The sequence below is a fragment of the Spinacia oleracea genome, chromosome 5 (genome assembly GCF_020520425.1).
Source record: "Spinacia oleracea cultivar Varoflay chromosome 5, BTI_SOV_V1, whole genome shotgun sequence".
NCBI classification, from domain to species: Eukaryota; Viridiplantae; Streptophyta; class Magnoliopsida; order Caryophyllales; family Amaranthaceae; genus Spinacia; species Spinacia oleracea.
In genome coordinates, this window is record NC_079491.1 from 84,990,209 (window position 1) to 85,013,554 (window position 23,346).

General features: G+C 37.4%; 1 protein-coding gene across 1 annotated transcript; it reads left to right on the top strand.

Annotated features, from left to right (window-relative positions):
- Positions 1–1,582: 1,582 nt before the first annotated feature.
- LOC130461664 (uncharacterized) lies at positions 1,583–2,542 on the top strand. Its single transcript, XM_056829828.1, has one exon. The coding sequence runs from the start codon at positions 1,583–1,585 to the stop codon at positions 2,540–2,542; it is 960 nt and encodes a 319-aa protein (XP_056685806.1).
- Positions 2,543–23,346: the final 20,804 nt, after the last annotated feature.

The window sequence follows — 23,346 nt, forward strand, 5'->3', positions numbered from 1 at the left end:
GTTTCGTTAGAAAAACAAGCTAGTTGTCTTCTTTGGTATTGGGTTTCATCAATTCGCGCGCGCTTCCGATTTCAGGTAATTTAATTTCTGATTTGTTGTGGGTGTTTTTAATTTTTTGGGTTGTTTAATTATTGATTTTTAGAACAGTTCTAATCTGTGCAGAACAGAACAGTTATGAACTTCACAGAACAGTTCTGATCTATGCAGATCAGTTCTGATCTGTGCAGATCAGAACTGTTCTGTGAAGTTCTGTTCTGATCGGTGATTGGTATTATTGGCTTTAAATTTCTTGATTCGGTATGTCAAGTTTGTTGGTTTTGTGTTTGATGTCGTATTTCAACGTGGGATCTTTCAGAACAGTTCTGATCTGTGCAGAACATAACAGTTCTGATCTATGCAGAACAAAACAGTTCTGATCTATGCAGAACAGAACAGTTCCAAACTTCACAGAACAGTTCTGATCTGTGCAGATCAGAACTGATCTGCACAGATCAGAACTGATATGTGCAGATCAGAACTGTTACGTGAAGTTCAGTTTTCTCTGGCATGATTTACTCAAAAAACATTCTGATTTACTTCTAAAAAGAAACTATGTGCTGGTTGAGACAAAATCCTGTTTAATTACATTTACATTAATCTAGAGTGATAAAAAATTTCATTTTCCTAGGGACGACACTCTGGCTCTTCCAAAGGGCTCATGATATGATTAATAAGGTGGCTCTTAAGCCGTCTACATTGCTTGATTTCTCTACCTAACACAGAGTATATTTTGTTGGATTTTCTTTCATTGTCTCTGTTATACTAGTATTTTTAATGGATAATTTATTTTGAAACTTCCCTTGAATGAAACTTCCCTTATATATATAATAAACTTTAAGTTCTTGAGTTTTTGGGCTTCACTGTGCTTGATGGTTTGATAGAGAGCATTCATTTTGAGCCCTGTTCCGGTGTTCCCTTATCTGAATGACATAAGATTCTCTAACATGTCCAATCTTATCCAATGAGTTGAATCTCCTCTAAAGTCTAATGCTTTTAAGGTGTAATTGTTGTATCTTTATCTTTTGCATTCAATCTTGCAATCTTAATATAGCCTTTGATTTGAAATATGAATTTTTCCAGTCAATTAATAATTGAATTTGGCCATTTGGCACAAATTGAAGGGGATAACAATCGGACAGAAGACTCTAGCGAAGAGCAAAAGGCTTGTGTCAAGTTGATTTGCACTCTTGTAGACGAACCAGGTGATTAACATAATCTTAGATTGATATCATGTTATTAACAATGCGTGACAAAGTAGCTGGTCTTATTATTTTTCTCATGAATTTGTGTTAAGTGTCATGTTTAAATATATGTTATGCATTTCTATCATTGTTGCATGTTCCTATTGTTGTATGTTTTTCAATAATAAGCTGCTACCCTTAGTGGAATTCTAGTTTATTAGCTGTCAAATTCTAGATTCTAGGATTTTGTGTGATAAGGTTACTTTGTGGATGTGCGTGGTGTAAGGCTTGTCTAGGCTCTTTTGTTCTTGTGTGTTCCTTACTAAAAAATCCTTGGAATAAGTAATTTTTTTTTTATAGACATGGATACTAGTTGGATTGATTTACGCAATGGGGATCCTGCTTATTATAGTGGTTGCTTGAAATTCATGGAACTTGCGAAGGAGACTCTTGTTGAAGGAAAAACACGATGTCCGTGTAACAAGTGCAAGTTAAATAAATGGCACTTCGTAGAAGAAGTTGGAGGACATATTTTGCTTAACGGTTTTCTTAAAAAATATCAAAATTGGGTTTTTCATCGTAAAGTCAATGAAGGGAGAAATAGCTTTGAAACCCCTAGTGGTCTAGGAAATGCAGTAGGTCAAGATGACATGGGAGAGTTGCTAAGAGCAGCTTTTGGTGTTGACAATTCAGAGTCGCATAATGAATCGCAAGACATGCCCGAAGATGAAGTTTTTTATGACATGCATGAGGAGTTTGATTTTCATTGTGAGGTAGATAATGAATTTCCATCAAGTAACTCAGGTGAAGAAGATGCTAAGTGTAAACGACTAATGGAAGCCGCTGATGAGGTTTTATATGAGGGATGCACTACTTTCTCAAAGTTATCCTTTATTTTACACTTGTTTCACCTTAAGTGTATGTTCCACTGGTCCGCAGAGTCATTTACTAAATTGCTTGAACTTCTAATAGACGCATTTCCTCAAATTAAGGAGTTTCCATCGTCTTATTATGAAGGAAAGAAGATAGTGAACGATTTGGGGTTAGGATATGAGAAAATCGATGCATGTCCAAATAATTGCATTTTATATTGGGGTGTATTTGCAGACAAATATGAGTGTCATGTTTGCCATACATCAAGGTGGAAAACAGTGAAAGAAAAGGAGGATAATAAAAGTGAGAAAGGAAAGAAAATATGTAAGAAGGGCGAGCCAGCTAAAGTAATGCGATATTTTCCTCTTATACCTAGGCTAAAGAGACTCTATATGTCATCTAAAACAGCTAAGGATATGAGATGGCATTTTGAACATGAAGATGATTAGATCTTAAGGCACCCGTCGGATGGTGAGGCTTGGAAAAGTTTTGATAAAAGATATGTAGAATTCGCCGAAGATCCTCGCAGTGTTAGATTAGGTCTAGCGAGTGATGGTTTCAATCCATATCGTCTAATGAATACCAATTATAGTACATGGTCGGTGATTTTGATTCCTTATAATTTGCCACCGTGGCTTTGTATGAAGCCATCATCATTCATTTTGTCCTTGCTTATTCCCGGAAAACATAGTCTTGTGATGGACATTGATGTGTATTTGCAACCATTAATCCACGAGTTAAAGTTATTGTGGGAAGGTGTTCCTGCCTTTGATGCGCATAGTGGAAATAAATTTAAGATGCGAGCAGCCTTACATTCCACTATGAACGACTTTCCGGCATATTCTATGTTGTCCGGTTGGAGTACAAGAGGTTACAAAGCTTGCCCTACATGTGCCCATAATACTAATTCATATTGGTTTGGCGGAAGAATGTGCTACCCAGGGCATTGAAAATGGTTTCCAATTGATCATCCTTATCGTTCTCAAGATAATTTATTTGATGGGGAAAATGAATACGGGGTTGCTCCGGTCCCTGCAACTGGGATAGACATTTTGAAGGAACTAGAAAAGGTTAAGTATGTTTATGGACAATCAAAGAAAGCACAACCAAAGAAAATATCTAAGAAAAGAAAGAGACTTCAAGGTGGAACTTCTCATGATTAGCCGGATGATGATGATGGTGGTGAAGAGGAAGCCAATGTTATTTGGAAAAAGAAAAGTCTACTCTTTGAGTTGGAGTATTGGAAACATAATCCTCTAAGACATAATTTAGATGTTATGCACATTGAAAAGAATGTGTGTGACAATGTGATAGGAACTCTTTTAGATATGGATAAAAGTAGAGATGATAAGCAAGCAAGACAGGCTCTCAAAGACAAATATATAAAATCTCATCTTTGGCCTCAATCTGATCCAAATCGTGTTAATGACCATTTGCCTCCCGCTGAATACACCATGTCTACAGAAGAGAAAGAACGTTTTTTAAGGGTCATAGAAAAGCTTAAAGTTCCCGATGGATACGGGTCTAATTTGCCAAGATGCGTAAATATTAAGCAGCGTAAACTTATTAATTTGAAAATCAATGACAATATCATGTCCTCATGCAAGATATTCTTCCTGTTGCTTTAAGAGCATCGAATGCCACTAAATTTATTGACTTGCTTGAGGAGTTGTCTGACTTTTTCAAGAATATTTGTTCGACCACTATTCATTCTGATGACTTGGATATCATTAAGTCAAAGCTTGTTTTGACTCTTTGTAAGTTGGAGAAAGCTTTTTTACCAATATTCTTCACAATCATGGTTCATCTACTAATCCATCTAGTGGATGAGGTCAAACTTGGCGGACCTGTTCAATACCGATGGATGTATCCCATTGAATCTCGAGCCTCTATCTTATTTTATTTTATCATTTCAATTAAAATATATTCACTATTCTTATTTTTTTCTTTCACATTCACTTTCTTCATTCTATAAAAGGTACTTGGCATTTTTAAAATCTCATGTAAGCAATAAAGCCCAACCTGAAGGGTCAATTGCGGAAGGGTACCTCTTATGGGAGACAATTACATTCTGCTCTAGATATTTAGAAAGTGTCGAGACCATATTCACCCGACCGAAAAGAAATGAAGATGGTGTTCTAGACAATGACACCTATTTATATCATTCGGGTTGTCGTGTGGTTGGAAAGCAAGAAAACATTCGTCTCGATGACAAAAGTTTAAAACAAATCCATCGCTATGTTTTGCTTCATTCAGATGAGATGAAACCGATTATTGAGTAAGTAGTGTCATGAGTTAACTTAGAGTTACTAACTATTAATTTTTCAGTAACACAATTTTTTTAATGTATAAAGTGCTTTCATATGCCAAAAACGGCAAGAGGATGAATGTGGAGGAAGTCAATCCAACAAAATTGTTGAAAATGGGTGGATAATCAATGAGTTCCCTGAGTGGTTGCGAAATCAGGTTATATATATGCAGTAACCTTTTGACCTTTTTTGTTTTGTATGTTTTTTAATCTGTATTTAACCATTTTTTAAAAAAAATTTAGGCCTATAACATAGATGATAGTACAACAGAAGGAAAGTTGAGAAAAGCCTTGGCCGGTGGTTAAAGTAATTACAGTAAAAAACTTAAAAGCGTCATTGTCAATGGCTACAAATTTGATACTATGGAACGCGAGCGATTTCGCAAGACACAAAATTCTGGAGTTTTTGTGGAAGCAGATGGCCAAGAGTATTAAGGAAGACTCCAAGACATATTCGAATTAAATTACTATGGTTCTTTCAAGGTTATAATGTTTCTTTGTGAATGGGTTGATATACATAGGGGTTTGAAAACATACCCAAATGGTAGTGTTCGTGTAAATTTCTCGAAGTTGATGCATACTGGCCGAAATTTGCACGATGATCCATTTGTTTTCTCATCTCAAGCAAAACAATGTTTTTACATTGAGGATGAGATACAACAAGGATGGTCGCATGTTGTTAAGACTAAGCCTAGGGACTTCTTTGATATAGGCGATGATGAGCCTTAACATTATGCTCTTGCTCCAACATTATTATGTATTGATTTCAAATGAATGGATTTCTTTTTTTTATATGTTATTTTGAGAATTCCTTTCTTTCTAGAAACATCTTTAGTGTATATATGTCACTGGTAGAAATATCTTTCTAGAAATATCTTCAGTGTATGTCTTTCTTTGGTAAGTTCTTTCTTTCTAGATATTATTTTGGTAGTTTCTTGTCTTCTGTAACCTTGTTTCTTTACATATTGAGGACTGTTGTTGCTGTATGCATCTATAGAGTTTTGTATTGTCTTTTATTTTTTGTAATTTTTTTAGACATTTAATTCAGTTTGCCTATAAAATTTGCAGAAGCACAAGCAATATCTGGGAACGATCATCACCAAAAGGCACCATTGAGGCAAAAAGAAGAGGACCTTGTAAGTAGAGTCTGTTGGTGTCTATCTTCTGTTATAATCCTTTCTTTCTACTTCTGCTGGCTTATATACCCCAGGCATTACACACACTTGTTCATCTGCTAGGTAAAGAGCTTTTCAATACCAAGACTTATGTTTAATCTTATTTGATGCTAGATGCAATGTCATCGTTTGCAAAGACTTATGTTTAATCTTATTTGATGCTGGATGCAATGTCATCGTTTGCAAAGACTTATGTTGAATCTTATTTGACCGTGTAAAAGTTCAGTCTCTTTCCAGATTAGTTCTTTTGGATTGCAAGTTTTTTCTGTTTTACTTTCTGAATATTTGGGTTTAAATGGTTAATTTTTTGCTGAAATGTTTAGTTTGTCTTAGCCTCTTAGGTATTTCAAAAAGTTGAATTTAAGTTTGGGTTTGATGATGGTTTTTGATGAACTTGGTAGTGTTCTTTGACCATGACTGTTTTATTGCTGATTTCCCCCACAGATAAAATTAGGGTTCTGATGAAGGTTTTTTTTAATAATTTTAGGAAGTTCAGCTTAATTTAAGTTTTGGGTGCCGTGTGATTGTTCAAGCTAGGTGTGCTCCCGTTGAGGGTGCAAGTTATGCATATGGTGCTATAAGATTTTTTACTTCACTGCATTTAAATGCTTATATAATAGAGATATTCAGGTTGTAGCTTACCTGAGGTGTCTTCATAGGGTTAAATTAGTTGTTTAGTGCCTTAATAGTGAGTCTGTGGCGGTGCTTCTGTTTTAATCTGCAACAGGTGTGTTGGGAGCCTGTTGGCTTGCTGCTGGTTTTTTGCTGAGTGAATTAGAAAGGTGATATGGTATAAATGGACAAAAAATCAAGCCTTCTTATTTGTGAACAAAATAAGTATAATCAAGACAGGAACAATTTTCTCAAAATTTGGCTATTAGGAAATCATGTTCAACATTCAATTGTTTACAGAAACAACAGTGTATATAAGTTTTCACCTTCAACATTATCAAAGCTCCAAATATATGCTTTGTCATCACTATTGCAGTTCACTACAGAATTTACAAATTCTCCTGTTATGAAACCATAAAGAGACCTGTCGAGGATGAAGTCCGAGCTGGTCATCAGCAATCTTCTTCTTTGTTTATTATTCTGGTCTTGATTCTGAGTTGAACATCAATTCCAAGGATTTAATTTGCTCGTCATGTCTTCTGTTGTTGCAGTCCTTATCTGTTTGCTTCATTGTTTTTGGTAAATACTGACTTTCATTAACCAAAATAGGAACAAGGTGAAAAGCTAAACAAACGAGAGAGTCTCAATGGCTGTCCAATAGTAAACCTTCAAGGGCCAGGGGATTATAGTGACTTAGTTCCTGGAATGTTTATGGATTAGGTTACTTAACTTTCAGCTTCTTTAATGTATTTCAGACTTGAGAAATCAATTTCACCTCAGCATTTGTCTAATTTGCATTTGTTGTTTCTTGTTTCTTGTTAAGTGGTTTTGATTGCCTCCTTTACGCCGAACTCATAATCAGAGTCAGATTCGTCCCAGTTGCTGTGTGAATAATATATATATATATATATATATATATATATATATATATATATATATATATATATATATATATATATATATATATATATATATATATATATAATATATATATGTATATATAAAACTTCCCTTGAATGAAACTTTCCTTATATATATAATAAACTTTTATGATTCATGTCTTTCAGGGACGAGATGAGTTATCGTAGCAAACGAACTAGGATTGCAGCTTTAAATGAGTCTCGTAATGCATCTGAAGTTCCTCCAAAAAAGGCTCAAAGGGTAGCAACATCACAGTTAGCATCACAATCAGCACATCCACACAAAAATCAGCCCACTATCCCAGTTCCCTCGCCCTCACTCAAAAACACAAGGCCTTGCCATCACAGTCAGTCCATCCACCAAAAAGTCAGCCCACTATCCCAGTTCCCTTGCCCTCACTCCAAAACATAAGGCCGGTATCATCACAGTCAGTCCATCCACCAAAAAATCACCCCACAATTCCAGTGCCCTCGCCCTCACTCCAAAATACAAGGGGAACTAAGGACAGATGGGGGCCATTTAATCCTCAAATTACCACTAGCACTCAACGTGGGCCTTCGTCTTCCACTACCACTAGCAACCCTATTTGGAAAAATCCACTCACTGTACCATCAACTAGTGAACCTAAGCTTGCATCGAAAGCGCCATCAAGGTACAACCCTACTCTAGACAAGATTTTTAAGTCACCTAATATCCCAACTGAAAATCCCACAAAAGTCCCACAGTCTAGGCTGTCAGAACCACCCAAGCACCCTTCCACTGTTTCTCTAACTTCTCAGCTACCATATGAACTTGCTAAACAGTCCACATATTCGAAATCTGTTGCTTTTGATGCTAGTATATTAGAAGAAACACTTGATACTCGTACTGGGAGTTCACCAACAACACCTGAGGATGAATATGCAGACCATATAAGTGATGGAAAAGCAATAGCGAAATCTAAAGAATCATGTGATGGAAAAGAAAAAGAGATCTTTAAAGGATCTAGGTCTCGATGTCATGAGTCGCTCCCTGAATGGCTAAGTACAGTTAAGTATGATAATAAGGAGCAGGTTTTGACCATAGGTACATTCACTTCCTCTTATTTTAATGAATCAGATTTTGTCATATTGTATAGATTAGTTGAATTAGTTGCTTGCTGCTGTATATCTGACCTGAACTTGTTTTGAGCAATTTCAGATTAGTTGAATTAGTTGCTTGTTGATGTAGCCTTCATATTGAGTTGTTTATACTGAGTTGAACTTGTTGTATATCTGACATGAACTTGCTATACTCTGTCAAATCTGACTTGTTCATACTGAGTTGAACTTGCTGTATATCTGACCTGAACTTGTTGTATATCTGACCCAAACATGCTATATATCTGACCTGAACTTGCTTTATATCTGACCTGAACTTGCTTTATATCAGACCTAAACTTGTTGTATACTCTGTCAAATCTCAATTTCACAGCCAGAAATTAGACAAAAATTAAAATCACCGAGATTCTGGTTAAACTTTACTAAAATCAGGTTTCGCCTATGACCAGATAATTCATAAGCCTCACTGCAAACATGTTTATACATCCGACAAGTAAAACAGAATTTTGATAGTTGGACCAAGCATGTCGAAGGATCATACAAAATTATCCTAGTGCTAGAGTTTATCAAAAACCTTTCACTAGATCAACCCACTTAATTGACAGTTAACCAGGCCAAGTAGACTAAAGGTGATAATAGTGTACGATGCAGTGCTATTTGCAGAGGCCATAGTGAATTTCTGTAAATTAAATTTGTAGTAAATCAAAGAGTAAATCTAATCTGTAAATTTCAAAATCGATCTTGTCTTCTTGTAAATGACTTAGATACTTCTCTCCTTTCAGCTACATGTATCATTGACTAAGGTCTTTTATTGCAGAGATTCTAGAATTAACTTTATGCACTCCTACAGAAGAGTTGTAAGTTGTAACTCCTTAAATCTTCTAAAATAAGAGCTGTGAGTTATGAATCATTAGGCAATCAACAACTTTTCTGTAGAAAACCTATTTCTTGTGAAAATATAGAAATATAACAGGCTCTCTAAAAATACAGACACGATTATCTACTAAAATAAGAGCTGTCAACATGAATGCTAAATTAGCAGTGATGCACCTCCTTCTCTTTTCTAATTCGAATGATTTTACTCTTTGATGTTGCCTTTTCTAGATGCTAAGGGTAATCAGCAACTAGTTAGCGGGTCTATTCAACCAATGGACGTCTGGAACAACAATGGAAGCATCAAATATGTTCTGCACTTCAATGAACTATACCAACCGATTAGGAAAGGTGGGCATATTTAAGTCAGATTCCTTGGAAGCATAGCAAAGCAAGAACAATACTGCCCAGTTTCAGAAAAGACTTGGGGTCAACTGGACAACTGTTATAAAGTTGACATCATCAAATTGATTAGAGTATGTTTCTTCTCTCGATTTTGCTGATTTTTTAAGATTGAATTTGTGTTAACTCATATAGTCATTCATGGCTTCGTATTTTTTTAAGGACAACTTTGTGATTCCTGATGATACAAAGTATGAGGACCTAGCTCTCCAATGTGTTGATAGAGTGTGGAGGCAATATAAATATGAAATTAAAAAAAAAGTACTTCAAACCGAATGAGAAAACAATATAAGCCATTAAAAAGGAAGTGACACCTGGAGTTTCCAAGCAAGACTGGGTGAACTTGGTCAACTATTGGGATTCATCCAAAGGGAAAGTAAGTTTTTAATATACTGTTCTACACTTCTACGTATTGTTTACTACTTCCATTACATCACTTAGTGCCCTTGCATCATGGTGTTTAGTATTATGGGGTTTCAAGAACAAATATAAGGCCCACTGGCAGGGACTTGGGGAGTCTAAGGTTCGAACAATCTGGTCCTGGAAAGTCTGTTTCTGAATAACTTGTCAGACCGGAGTACTCTGAGTTAGAATGAAAAATATGACCTGAAACTACAATCTCACAGAAATCTCGTTTTAAGATAAAAGATGAAACATGATTAAAAAACAGTTGGAAACCTATAGCACGTCCTTTAGGATCAAGGTAGCACCACCAACCAGTGAGAATTCCCGCAAAACAAAGATTTAAAATCATGAAACAACAAACCTTCAAAGACGAAAATTCTAGGGATACTGTATTTGTCTAATCAACCCAAAAATAAAGATATGAATTGATATTATCTATTCCCAACGTCAAGTCTATGTAACACTTGTGAGGAAAAAGGTCCTGGTGCGACTTTTCTCTGCTTCAATATTGTGGCTTTATGTTAGGTTAAGTATCCTTGTCAACAGAATCTTCTTTTTAAGATTTGATTATTTGTGTTTGGAGGAGTTTCATTGATTATTCAGATAGGCTACCAGGCTTTCTTTAATTTGCTGTTATTGCCTTTCAGTTCGAATTGTCTTTTGGGTTTAGTTTATGTGTTTTGTGACAGCATATGAACTTCATAGCATTACTGGTTACAGACCTTACAGTAGCTTCGTATTAGGCTCCAAAAACATGTGGTCTTTAAACTATTTATCATAGAGAAATGCCTTAGGCTTATAAGTTTACGGACCAGATGCTTTTGGAGTTGTAAACTTGTTATTCCATAACTATAGAGCTGTTGATGCTGCAGCTATAAGTGTTCTTCTTCACCGGAGTTTATAATTTATAAATATAACTACTATTTACATCACTCAGTGGCTAACTGGATGCCTTGGTTAATCCCCTAATCCTAACCTAATTCAAAAACCATTGAGAACTCTAAAATATAATTCGCCCTCAAATATACACCTTAAGGACTCTAAACCATAGTGTACGATGAACTAATATTCAAATACCGAAAAAAGGAAAAAAAAAAACAGACAGAAAACAAGCTAAATCACTTTTAGAACCTAAGCCGTATGGAACTGGAAAATGTTCCCTGATGATTCAACTACAAGAACGAAACCACATGTATCCAGTTCCGAATTGGATTGTCCAGTTGGTGTGTTAAAATAAAATAAACAAAACCTCTGGCAGCTCTCAATAGACACCACCACCTGATTCCACTAGGACAACCTCTTGGTCTAAGATATTACTTGACCACACATTGCACCACCTCATCAAAGGCTCAAGCACTTGTTCTATGACAGTCAACTGATTTTGGCCAATTATTGTGTCGTACTGTAGTTTGAATTTGAATAACCAGTGTTCTTATTTAAGTTTCTCAAAAATTAATTTCTCTTTTGGTTGTCAAATTGTTGGAAGTTAATTTGTTGTCTACTAAGTCGATTTCTGTTCTCTTAGATTTTTGTTTTTTTCGAATATGAACTTAGAAGATACTCTGATTAAGTCTTCGAACTGAACTAGACTTCTTGAATTTATCGAATCTTTTTTTTTTAGAGAAATTGAACTTATTGAACCTAAGTTAAATATATTTATAATATTAAATTGAACTGAAAGTATTGGATTTGAATTAGACTGTTTTGACTCTTAAGGAGAAAATCCCAAAAAAAAAAAGAAATGACCTACATACATGATACATCCAATGTAGATACAAAAGTTTTCTGGTATAATTACAATCTTCTTTACCATCAGTAACACTAACGAGTAGCGGAGTAACTGAAGGAAATATGTCCTTCACCCAAGGTGCATTAAGTCTAATACCAAGGTTCAGATTAATTGCGAACAATTAATTCAGTGAGATCAAGTGATCGGAACAGCTAGCTGGAGCAATGCTTCCGATCAGTGAGTTCTAATTGATATTGAATCACAACTTACTCTTGACTGAACCTACAAGGTCACACCAATGACACGTAACATATCACCGGATTAAATGAATCGGAAATTCATTTAATAGCTTTTCGGGATTCAAGTTGGAAACGTATTATACGATACGACCTTGCATCGGAATCGTATATCGTATCGCGGATATTCGTAAGCTAGGCGAAATGAATAAATCGTATCGTACGACGGTGATTCGTCGTATACGAAACGATAAATAAATATATCGGAAATATATTTAATCGCGAATACAAGGAGCGGCCCACGAGCCGAGTGCACGAAGCACTCGAGGCCCATGGGCGCACGCATAGGCGAGAAAGCAAAGCAACGCTGCAGCAGCGAGGCCCTTGTGGCGCGGAGCTGTGCGCGTGCATGCGGGCCGAGACCACGACACAACAGCAGCGCGGCCCACGGCCCACTGGCTGTGCGTGTCCGTGTGTTTTGGCTTGCGGGCTTGCTAGCCGGCCTTGCCTCTTGGCTTGGTCGGTTAGTAAGGTTATGTAAATAACCTTACAACCTAATTTCCAACTTAGTACAATCACAATTCAGATTACACACAACCCTAGGAGAAAACAGAGAACCCTAATTCTCTATGTGCCTCCATAGTGTGTTCATCCCAAAAGCAAATCTCTTGATCAATTGTCTAAGCTACGATAATCAAGACGGATCTGATCGTGTCGGTGAACCAAGTAGAGAAACGACAAGTGGAGTTCTTTGTTCGTGTTCGTTGACATATTATTGTGGAAAACACGCTTCGAATGTAAGTTTGCTTAATCTGTGCTTTATACATGTTTCCTGGCTTTGGGGATTGTTCCGCACATGTTATTATGTTTAACTGTATTCCCTTACAGTGGTATCATGAGCCTTATGTATTCAAAGCATAAATTAGCATGATTATTATTGTTTTTGCATTGTCGAAATTTTTGGAATTTTTGTTGATTTTTCGGAATTTTTTCGAATTATGGGATTAATTGCGAAATTGGCAGTTCCGAAATCAAAAATATTCGCCTTTTCGATTTTTAAAACCCTAATCTGATGGAAAACGATTTTCTAAGATCAACTCATGAGAATAGAATTGCGAAAACAGGCCTCGAATTATCGTTTTTTGGGCGTTTTTGTTAAATTTTCATTAAAAATTAAAAGTGTCGGACAGTAATTCAATTAAAAGGTCGACCTAAACTACTCGGAATTTCTTGAAATTTTGACAAAATGTTGCTAGGTACATGCTTGATCTATGGTGAAAATTTCAGATTTTTCCGATAAGTATAAACCCTAATTTTGCCTTTCCCCAATTCGTAAAATTTGCAACCCTAATTGAATTTTAGTTAATTTTGGTTTCATAATTTGGTTAATTGGGGAAGGGGGTATAATTTCATGGGTCAGTATAAAAATTATTGGATTAAAATTTTGATTGGTTTCGTTAATTTTAATCGCACTTAAACCAAATTATTAATAATCTGAAATTTAATTGTTTATGAACGATATAAAGTTTCGGATTTTATTAATTAAAAGTTCAAACTTTAAAGTTGATTCGATTGTTCTTAAAGTTTGAATATTGTTAGCCCTTGATTTATTAATTTTACGAAATTGGATTGTCGTTAAAGTTTATTAAATCGTTAAAAATCGTTGTTTTTCGAAAATTAAATCGTAACTTTTTTTTTGAAAAATAAAATTAATGCAAGTTCATGAATTAAATTTAATTTTAATTAAGTTGGTCCGTTTTACGAACCAAAAACACGAACATGAGCATGGTGGAAGTATGGCTCGTCGAGCCATACGAGGCCATTGTGCTCGCCGAGCCATGCGACACGGGCAGCAGCAACAAGGCTGCGTGCCTCGTGCGCGCTAGGCAAGGAAGGGGCAGGCGAGGAAGCTTGCGGGGCTGCGACGAAGCAAGGGCAAGCCTTGCGACGTCCATCTGAAGGAAATAATGCCCTTGGTCCAAGTATGCATTCAATGTTAAGTCTAATAAATGCGGTTCAGTATTAATTAACAAGTTAATAATTCAGTGAGATCAAGTGAGATGAATGCCTAGCTAGAGGCCGCTTCAGTTCAAGTGGAATTAATAATATTAATCCACAGCTTACTCTTGACTGAACCCGTAGGGTCACACAAATAGTACGTAAACGGATCAAGTATTTAATGGCATTAAATACTCCATCTATGGATATTCGGAATCGACGGATCTTGGTTTCAGTGGGAGCTGAGATCGTCACAGGTAAGAAATGAATACTCCGGAAACGATAATATTGCCGGAAACGGAAATATGGATCGTATCGGAAATATAAATATTATCCAAGTCGTAGATGTTGCCGGAAACGGAAACATGGTACATATCGGAAAATATTATCGGAAATGGAAATATTGCCGGAATCGGAAATATTGCCGGAAACGGAAATATTGTCTGAATCGGAAATATTATCGGAATCGGAAAATAATTCCGGAAACGGAAATATTAAATATTTGTTCGAAACGCCAATTAATTCCGGAATCGGAAATGTTAAATATTGTTCGTATCGGAAATGAATTCCGGAATCGGAAAATTAATCGAAAGCGCGTCGTATGAATTAGCATCGGACGAGCTTGCTAGACGAAGGCCCAGCACGAAGCCAGGCCCAAGTCCAGCAAAGGAAACGCGCGCCACAACACGCCAGCCCAAGGCTACGCCAGGCCCACCGCAAGGCAGGCCCAGCGCGCGCCCAAGGCTGCGGCAGTCGTGGGCTGCGTTGCTCGGGCTGTGCGCGCGCGCGCATGGGGCCCCTCGTGGGCTGCTGTGCGTGCGTGTGTGTTTGTGTTCACATACGAAACCTAAAACGTACAGGATTCGTTTAATGATTAAATTCCTGATCCTATTTGATAAATTAATTAAATAAGAGTTTCATTAGGATTCTAATTTAATTAATTCGTATCCTAATAGGATTCCAATTCTCTTTCCATACCCCTATAAATATGTGGCCTGGGTTCACAATTTATAATAAGTTTTCAAGTATTCAAAGTGAGTTTTTGAGAGAAAAATTCAGTCACATACCTTGCCTAAAAGTGCCGAAAATTATTAGTACCTTAAGGGCGATTCTAGTTGGTCAATCTTAAGGCGGATCCGGACGTGCTGTGGACTATCTACGGAGGGACGACACTTGGAGTCCTAAAGACTTGTTCTTGTTCGGTTCGGGCGCAGCTAGGGAAGGCACGCAACAAAGAGTATGCATCTAAACTATGCTATATGATTATGTGTAAATAATATGTATTCCTGGCTAAATGGTTTTTCCGCATGATTTATGAATTGTCATATGTATCATAACCTAACAGTGGTATCACGAGCCTCTTATTATTTTCATAATCTAAATTGCATGAACATGGTTAAATATTACAAATTTGCAAGAATTAAAAGGGGTGATTAATTTTCGTAATTGTTAATTAATTGCAAATTGCGTTTATTTAATTATACGTACGCAGGTTTTCGGCAGTTTCTTCGTTACTCATCCAAATCGAGTGATTTTTGTGTCAATTCCGCATGTAAAAGGCATTCTAAAATTTTGACAAAAATAGTTTTTCAAATTCGAACCCAGAATTCTCAAATTCGAAGCCTAACTATGACTTTTCGAAGGTTTTAGTTTTTCGAATGCAAAATTTGGTAAATTTAAGATGTTAAATTAAATATTTGCGATTCTTGTTGATAAATCTTGAATTTTTGATTGACCTACTGTATATGTTTAACAAGTTTGAATGCCTAGCCTTGTTAATTATGCAATCTAATTTGTAATTATGATTAATTTGTTGAAAATTAGAATAATTTAGAATAAATTTGATTTTCATAATTAATTATAATTTAATTAGATACCTATGATTAAAAACCACCATAAAAATTGTAAATTTATGATAAATTTTAAATTTTTATGACCTAGGCTTGAATCCATGATAATCAGAAATCAATTGAATAATAAATTTTCGATTTTTCGCCCTAAAATTATGAAATTAATATTATTTATTAATTTGTCATTAATTTTAAATATAAATTTTCAAATTTTATGCGATTCGTTCATATAACTTGCACGCACAAAGCAATGGACGCTACGTGTTACCCTTAAGGGGTGTTGTATAGTGCGGGCATGTGACGACGAGCAAGGGAGCTCGTCGCCCATGCGGCACGAATGCAATGAGCAAGGCCATGGTGCACGAGCACAAGGTAGCAGCCCTGCCTTGTGTCGTGGGCTATGAGTAATGGACGAATGGGCATGGGCGAAGGCAAGGCACGGCAGTCGCGTGTGGGCAGCAAGAGAGCTGCGCCACAACACGCACTGCCTCGCACAAGCGCGCGCAGCCTCGCGCGCAGCGAGCGCAAGCTCGCGTGCCACGAGTGCTGCGCCCAGCGTCGATGCCTCGCGCAGCGAGCGCTGGCTCGCATCAAGCGAGCGCTGGCGAGCGCGCACAGCGAGCGCTGGCGAGCGCGCACAGCGAGCGCTGGCGAGCGCGCACAGCGAGCGCTGGCGAGCGCGCACAGCGAGCGCTGGCGAGCGCGCACAGCGAGCGCTGGCGAGCGCGCACAGCGAGCCCTGGTTCGCATGCAGCAAGCGCTGGCGAGCGAATGCAGCGAGCGATGGCTCGCGTGCATCGAGCGCTGGCACGCGCGCAGCGAGCACCAGCTCGCGCGATGGCTTGCGAAGGGTAGAAGCAGCAGCTATGCGACGCAATGCATGGGCTGCGCGCACATGGCCAGCGATGGCTGTGTGCGTGTGGCCCATGGGCGTGCGATGCGTAGGGTGTTTGCGTTGTGATTAGATCGTTTTGAATGTTTAATTTGAAATTTTCAGTTTACGTAATTTTAATTAATTTTAAAATTAATAATTTAAATTATTTTTTTGGATTTTAATTTTGAATATTATAATTATAATAAATTTTATTTATTCTAATTATTTTACTAAAATTAAAATCATGAATTAATTTAAATACGACTGAAATTAAATTAAACTTTTTGGATTCAATTATAAATTTATATGAGCTTTAAATTTTAATTAAATTTGTATATTTCCGGTTAGACTAGAAATACATTTTTATGTTTAAAATTAGTAAAGCATATGAATTTATTGGTTTGAGTGGGAGCCCTTTTTAGTCATAAACTCTTGTTAGGTCTACAAATCCTTAAGGTTAAAACAACTTGATTAGAATTAATAAGGACTGAATAATTGGTAGATTATTGGTGCCCTTGATTAATTGCTGCAAATGTTTACGTGATGCATAATGTGTTTTACTAACCAGCTATGTGGGCCATTCATGATAATGAATGGGTGAATGGTATATATATTGTATATGTACTGTTTTGCAGGTTATGAAGTGACTAGTATGGCCCAAATAGGATAGAAAATATGGTCTGCGTACCATTAATTTGAATGTAATTGGTCTAAAGTACCGAAGTCATTTTTCAATTCAAATATGGTCTGCGTACCATCAAATAGTTGTAATTAGTTTTAATTATAGCTTATCCTATTTGAAGAAAATGGTGCCTCCCACGGAGATTTTCGAGACGGACTTTGAAGTTGAAGCTTCAAGATGAAGTCGGGCCATACTAGATCACATTTATCTTATGCATGTTTTAAGTTATTTATTGCTTTTAAATATGTCTTAAAATGCATGAGATCAAAAGCTTGATTATGTTGCATGATTAAGGATTTTAGTTCACTTAAAATCTAACCAACATAGTAAGAGCCTTAAGTTCCAAACTTAAAAATTGAGTTAAAAGGTGCCATGCCAAAATATACACTTGCTTGGATATCCTTTACATCAATCTAGTAATAGTTTTCGCTCAGCGAGGTGTTACTTATTGGTCCTAAAGGGGCAAGGTACACAAATAATTGTGAGTACATGTTAGTTTTGGTGAAACTCAACGATATAAGTAAGGAGTCCTTTTATGTCGTGGCAAAATCGATAGGTTTACCTAATAAGTTCTTAGACGTACCTATCAACCAAGAATAGTTTCTAGACTATTAGCAAAAGGCTTTTGCTTACCTAAGATGTTTTAGGATTAAGTCGACAAACTGTGCTTAGTTCTTCAATGATTTTAGGATCTTGGAATCATTTTATTCACACCTGCCGGAACACATAACTTGAATAAAATGCTTAATAAACATTGAATTATGCATGTATGCTAGAATTTAAGTTTATTAAGAGAAACTGTGAATGGTTATTTATTTGTTTATTCTTTTCAATTGTAGTTTTTAATATGGCAAACAACAATTCATTCAACATTCGATCAATTCTCGAAAAGGAGAAGTTGAACGGGAAAAACTTCCTTGACTGGCAAAGGAACTTGCAAATAGTTCTTATGCAGGAAGAAAAGGAGTATGTCCTAGAAGAGGCGATGCCCGAAGCCGCAGGCGACGGGGTCACTCAGGCAGCCCTCAATCGTTGGATTGATGCCAACAAGGATGTGAAATGTCTAATGCTCACCACCATGAGTGCGGATCTGCAGAAAACGTTCATCAACTCAGATGCTTTCACAATCATCAGTGAGTTGAAGAACATGTTCCAAGATCTGGCTCGAGTCGAAAGATTCGAGACTCATAGGCAAATTCTTGAGACCAAGCTTAAGAAAGGCGAGCCCGTAAGTCCACATGTTCTCAAAATGATTGGACTCATTGAGAATATGAGTCGGCTGGATCAGCAATTTTCTCAGGAAATGGCTATAGACACCATCCTCCATTCTCTTCATAGCGGGTATGATCAGTTCAAACTGAACTACAGTATGAATAGTCTGGACAAAACGCTCACTGAGCTTCACGGTATGCTGAAGACCGCTGAAAAGACGCTCAAAAGTGATAAGCAGGATGTGCTTATGGTGCGTGGGGGCAAGTTCAAGAAATCTGGAAAGAAGAGGAATGCTAAGAAAGGTGGCAACAAGGCCAGCCCAACTAAGCAAACTGGCGCCAATTCTGTAAAGAGGAAGGTCAGTCAACCCACTTCTGAATCCGAATGCTTCTACTGCAAGAAGGGGCATTGGAAGAGAGATTGCTTGAAGCTAAAGGAAGATCAGAAGAACGGAACAGTCGTTCCATCTTCAGGTATTTTCGTTATAGACTGTATACTTGCTAATTCAACTTCTTGGGTATTAGATACAGGTTGTGGCTCACACTTATGTTCCAATCCACAGGGACTAAGAAGAAGTAGAAAGTTAAGCAAGGGTGAAGTCGACCTACGAGTGGGAAATGGAGCACGGATTGCTGCATTAGCTGTAGGAACTTACTATTTGTCGTTGCCCTCCGGGCTAGTTTTGGAACTGGAAGAATGTTTCCATGTTCCAAGTCTTACTAAAAACATCATTTCAGTTTCTTGCTTAGATGCTAAGGGATTTTCCTTTTTAATAAAAGACAATAGTTGTTCGTTTTATTTTAAAGAGATGTTTTATGGATCTGCTAGAATAGTCAATGGACTTTATTTATTAGATCACGACAAACAAGTATATAACATAAATACCAAAAAGGCCAAAAAGGATGATTCAGATCTCACCTATCTGTGGCATTGTCGATTAGGCCATATAAACTTGAAACGCTTAGAAAGACTTCAAAAGGAAGGAATTCTAGAACCATTTGACTAGCTTAGAGGATTATGGTAAATGCGAATCATGTTTACTTGGAAAAATGACAAAGCAACCTTTCTCTAAAGTTGGAGAAAGAGCAAATGAACTATTGGGTTTAATCCATACAGATGTATGTGGACCAATGAGTACAAATGCTAGAGGTGGTTTCAGCTACTTTATCACTTTCACTGATGACTTCAGTAGATATGGTTATGTCTACCTAATGAAGCATAAGTCTGAATCCTTTGACAAATTCAAGGAATTTCAGAGTGAAGTAGAGAATCAATTAGGCAAGAAGATTTAGGCACTGCGGTCTGATAGAGGCGGTGAATATCTGAGCTATGAATTTGATGACCATCTGAAAGAATGTGGAATTCTATCAGAATTGACTCCTCCTGGAACACCACAATGGAACGGTGTGTCAGAACGGAGGAACAGAACCTTGCTAGACATGGTCAGGTCAATGATGGGTTAGGCCAAACTTCCATTAGAATTTTGGGGACATGCACTAAATACAGCTGCACTCACTATAAATAGAGCTCCGTCTAAAGCTGTCGAAAAGACTCCATACGAATTATGGTTTGGAAAGTCTCCAAATGTGTCTTTTCTTAAGATTTGGGGATGTGAAGTATACGTCAAACGATTAATTTCAGACAAACTTCATTCAAAATCGGACAAATGTATCCTTGTGGGCTATCCAAAGGAAACAAAGGGGTATTACTTCTACAATACATCTGAGAACAAGGTGTTTGTTGCTCGAGATGGTGTCTTTTTGGAGAAAGATCACATTTCCAAAATGACAAGTGGGAGAAAAATAGACCTCGAAGAAATTCGAGTCGAACAACAAACTCTAGAGAATGCTCAAGATGACATTCAGGATGAAACTCAGAGATCTTTAGAAGAATCTGGTGAGAATCATGGTCAAACTAGAAATGTTACCCCGCGTAGATCGCAAAGATATAGATCTCAACCGGAAAGGTACTTAGGTATTTTGACGAACGAGAGCTATGACGTTCTATTACTTGAAAGTGATGAACCTGCGACTTACAAACAAGCTATGACGAGCCCTAGCTCCAAGCAATGGCAAGAAGCCATGCAATCTGAATTAGACTCCATGTCTGAAAACCAAGTATGGGATTTGGTCGATTTGCCAGATGGCTACCAAGCCATTGGAAGCAAATGGGTTTTCAAACTGAAAAAGGACAAGGATGGGAAACTTGAAGTTTTCAAAGCTAGATTGGTTGCAAAAGGTTACAGGCAAGTCCACGGTGTGGATTACGATGAAACCTTTTCACCAGTTGCAATGCTAAAGTCTATTCGGATAATGTTAGCAATCGCTGCATATTACGATTACGAAATATGGCAGATGGATGTCAAAACTGCTTTCTTAAACGACGTTTTAACAGAAACTGTGTTTATGACACAGCCTGAAGGTTTTGAGGATCCAAAGAATGCTAAAAAGGTATGCAAGCTAAAGAAGTCAATCTACGGATTGAAGCAGGCATCCAGGAGCTGGAATATACGTTTTGATGAAGCAGTCAGTGACTTTGGTTTCATCAAGAACGCAGACGAATCTTGTGTATACAAGAAGGTCAGTGGGAGCAAAATTTCTTTCCTGGTATTATATGTCGACGACATATTACTTATCGGAAATGACATTCCTATGTTGAACTCTGTCAAGATTTGGCTTGGGAAATGTTTTTCGATGAAAGATCTAGGAGAAGCACAGTACATATTGGGCATCAAGATTTACAGAGATAGATCTAAAAAGATGATTGGACTTAGTCAAAGCACTTACATCAATAAAGTGCTTGATAGGTTCAAGATGGCGGACTCCAAGCGAGGCTACCTACCCATGTCTCATGGAATGACTCTAAGCAAGACTCAGTGCCCAAAAACACTTGATGAGCGTAGACGAATGAATGGGATTCCATATGCATCATTGATTGGTTCAATAATGTATGCTATGATATGTACACGCCCAGATGTTGCGTACGCACTCAGTGCTACGAGCAGATACCAGTCAGACCCAGGAGAGGCGCATTGGACTGCTGCCAAGAATATTCTGAAGTACCTGAAAAGGCACAAAGATGACTTCCTAGTCTATGGTGGAGATGATGAATTAATTGTTAAAGGCTATACGGACGCAAGTTTCCAAACCGACAAGGATGATTTCAGATCACAGTCTGGGTTTGTCTTCTGCCTCAACGGAGGAGCAGTAAGCTGGAAAAGTGCTAAGCAAAGCACCATTGCGGATTCTACAACTGAAGCGGAGTACATTGCTGCACATGAAGCAGCAAAGGAAGCTATATGGCTAAGGAAGTTCATAGGTGAACTTGGTGTAGTCCCCTCCATTAAAGGACCAATAGCCCTGTATTGTGATAATAACGGAGCTATTGCACAGGCAAAGGAGCCTAGACACCACCAGAGAGTCAAGCATGTACTTCGTAGATTTCACCTTCTACGAGAGTTCGTTGAAAGAAAAGAAGTCGAGATAAGCAAAATTGGAACTGATGACAACATATCAGATCCATTGACTAAACCTCTGCCGCAGGCGAAGCACAACTCGCACACTGCAGCTATGGGAATCAAGCATATTGGAGAATGGCTTTGATGTCTCTGTTTAATGTTTTAAAGTTTTAGAGTTTAAATCTTTGTAAAACATTATTGGTTAATCATTCATAATAAATGAAGAGAATTCATTTTTCCATTTAATTTGTGGTTTATTAAATGATGAGTCCCTTCAATTTGACGATATATTCAAGATAGACTGTCAGGACCAGTCCTGTGACTAAGAAATGTCTATCAAGTGAACTTGAATGTCAAAAGTTGATAATGGTCCCTAGTCGGAGTTTTCTATAAAATTGGACGCATAGAAAACGTTAGACGATTAGAATGCAAGATGACTAGTAGTTCTGTTTCTTGAACTATGTGGACATGGCAATGTCATAATCATTTGCATAGATACTTACTTTGGGAAGACTAGTATCGGACAAGACCTATGAAACTTTACTGTAAGAGATGAAAATCTGTCATAAGTAAATTTCATTAAAATTATTAGACACTAAATCCTCAATACCTGAGTGATTTGAGATTACTTGTTTGAGAACTGGTTGCTTTGACGTTGACCAACCGTCGCACCGTAAAAGGAGGCTATAAAGGCAACGCTCAGGTAATCACCTATCAAACGAAGTCTAAACTCAAGATCGCAAGATTGGGATTGTCCTCCCATAAATCGGGATGAGATGCTTAAAAGTTGTACAAGGCCACTCGGAGAGCTAGAAACTGTGAAATGCATGGCCGTGCTCGGATGAATCATAGGCTATGATTATCTGTTTATTTGATCAGTTGAACTCTGAAACCGATGAACACCTCTGGACATAATAAGGATGACAACTCTTACCTTATGTTCAAGAGCAAGCATCGAGCGACAAAGGAATTAGGAAATGCACACTTGTCCCTAAGGACAAGTGGGAGACTGAAGGAAATAATGCCCTTGGTCCAAGTATGCATTCAATGTTAAGTCTAATAAATGCGGTTCAGTATTAATTAACAAGTTAATAATTCAGTGAGATTAAGTGAGCTGAATGCCTAGCTAGAGGCCGCTTCAGTTCAAGTGGAATTAATAATATTAATCCACAGCTTACTCTTGACTGAACCCGTAGGGTCACACAAATAGTACGTAAACGGATCAAGTATTTAATGGCATTAAATACTCCATCTATGGATATTCGGAATCGACGGATCTTGGTTTCAGTGGGAGCTGAGATCGTCACAGGCAAGAAATGAATACTCCGGAAACGATGATATTGCCGGAAACGGAAATATGGATCGTATCGGAAATATAAATATTATCCAAGTCGTAGATGTTGCCGGAAACGGAAACATGGTACATATCGGAAAATATTA

What these genes read in the sequence shown, in the direction of transcription:
- LOC130461664 (XM_056829828.1), top strand. Translation starts at nt 1,583, where the DNA reads ATGGATACTAGTTGGATTGATTTACGCAATGGGGATCCTGCTTATTAT.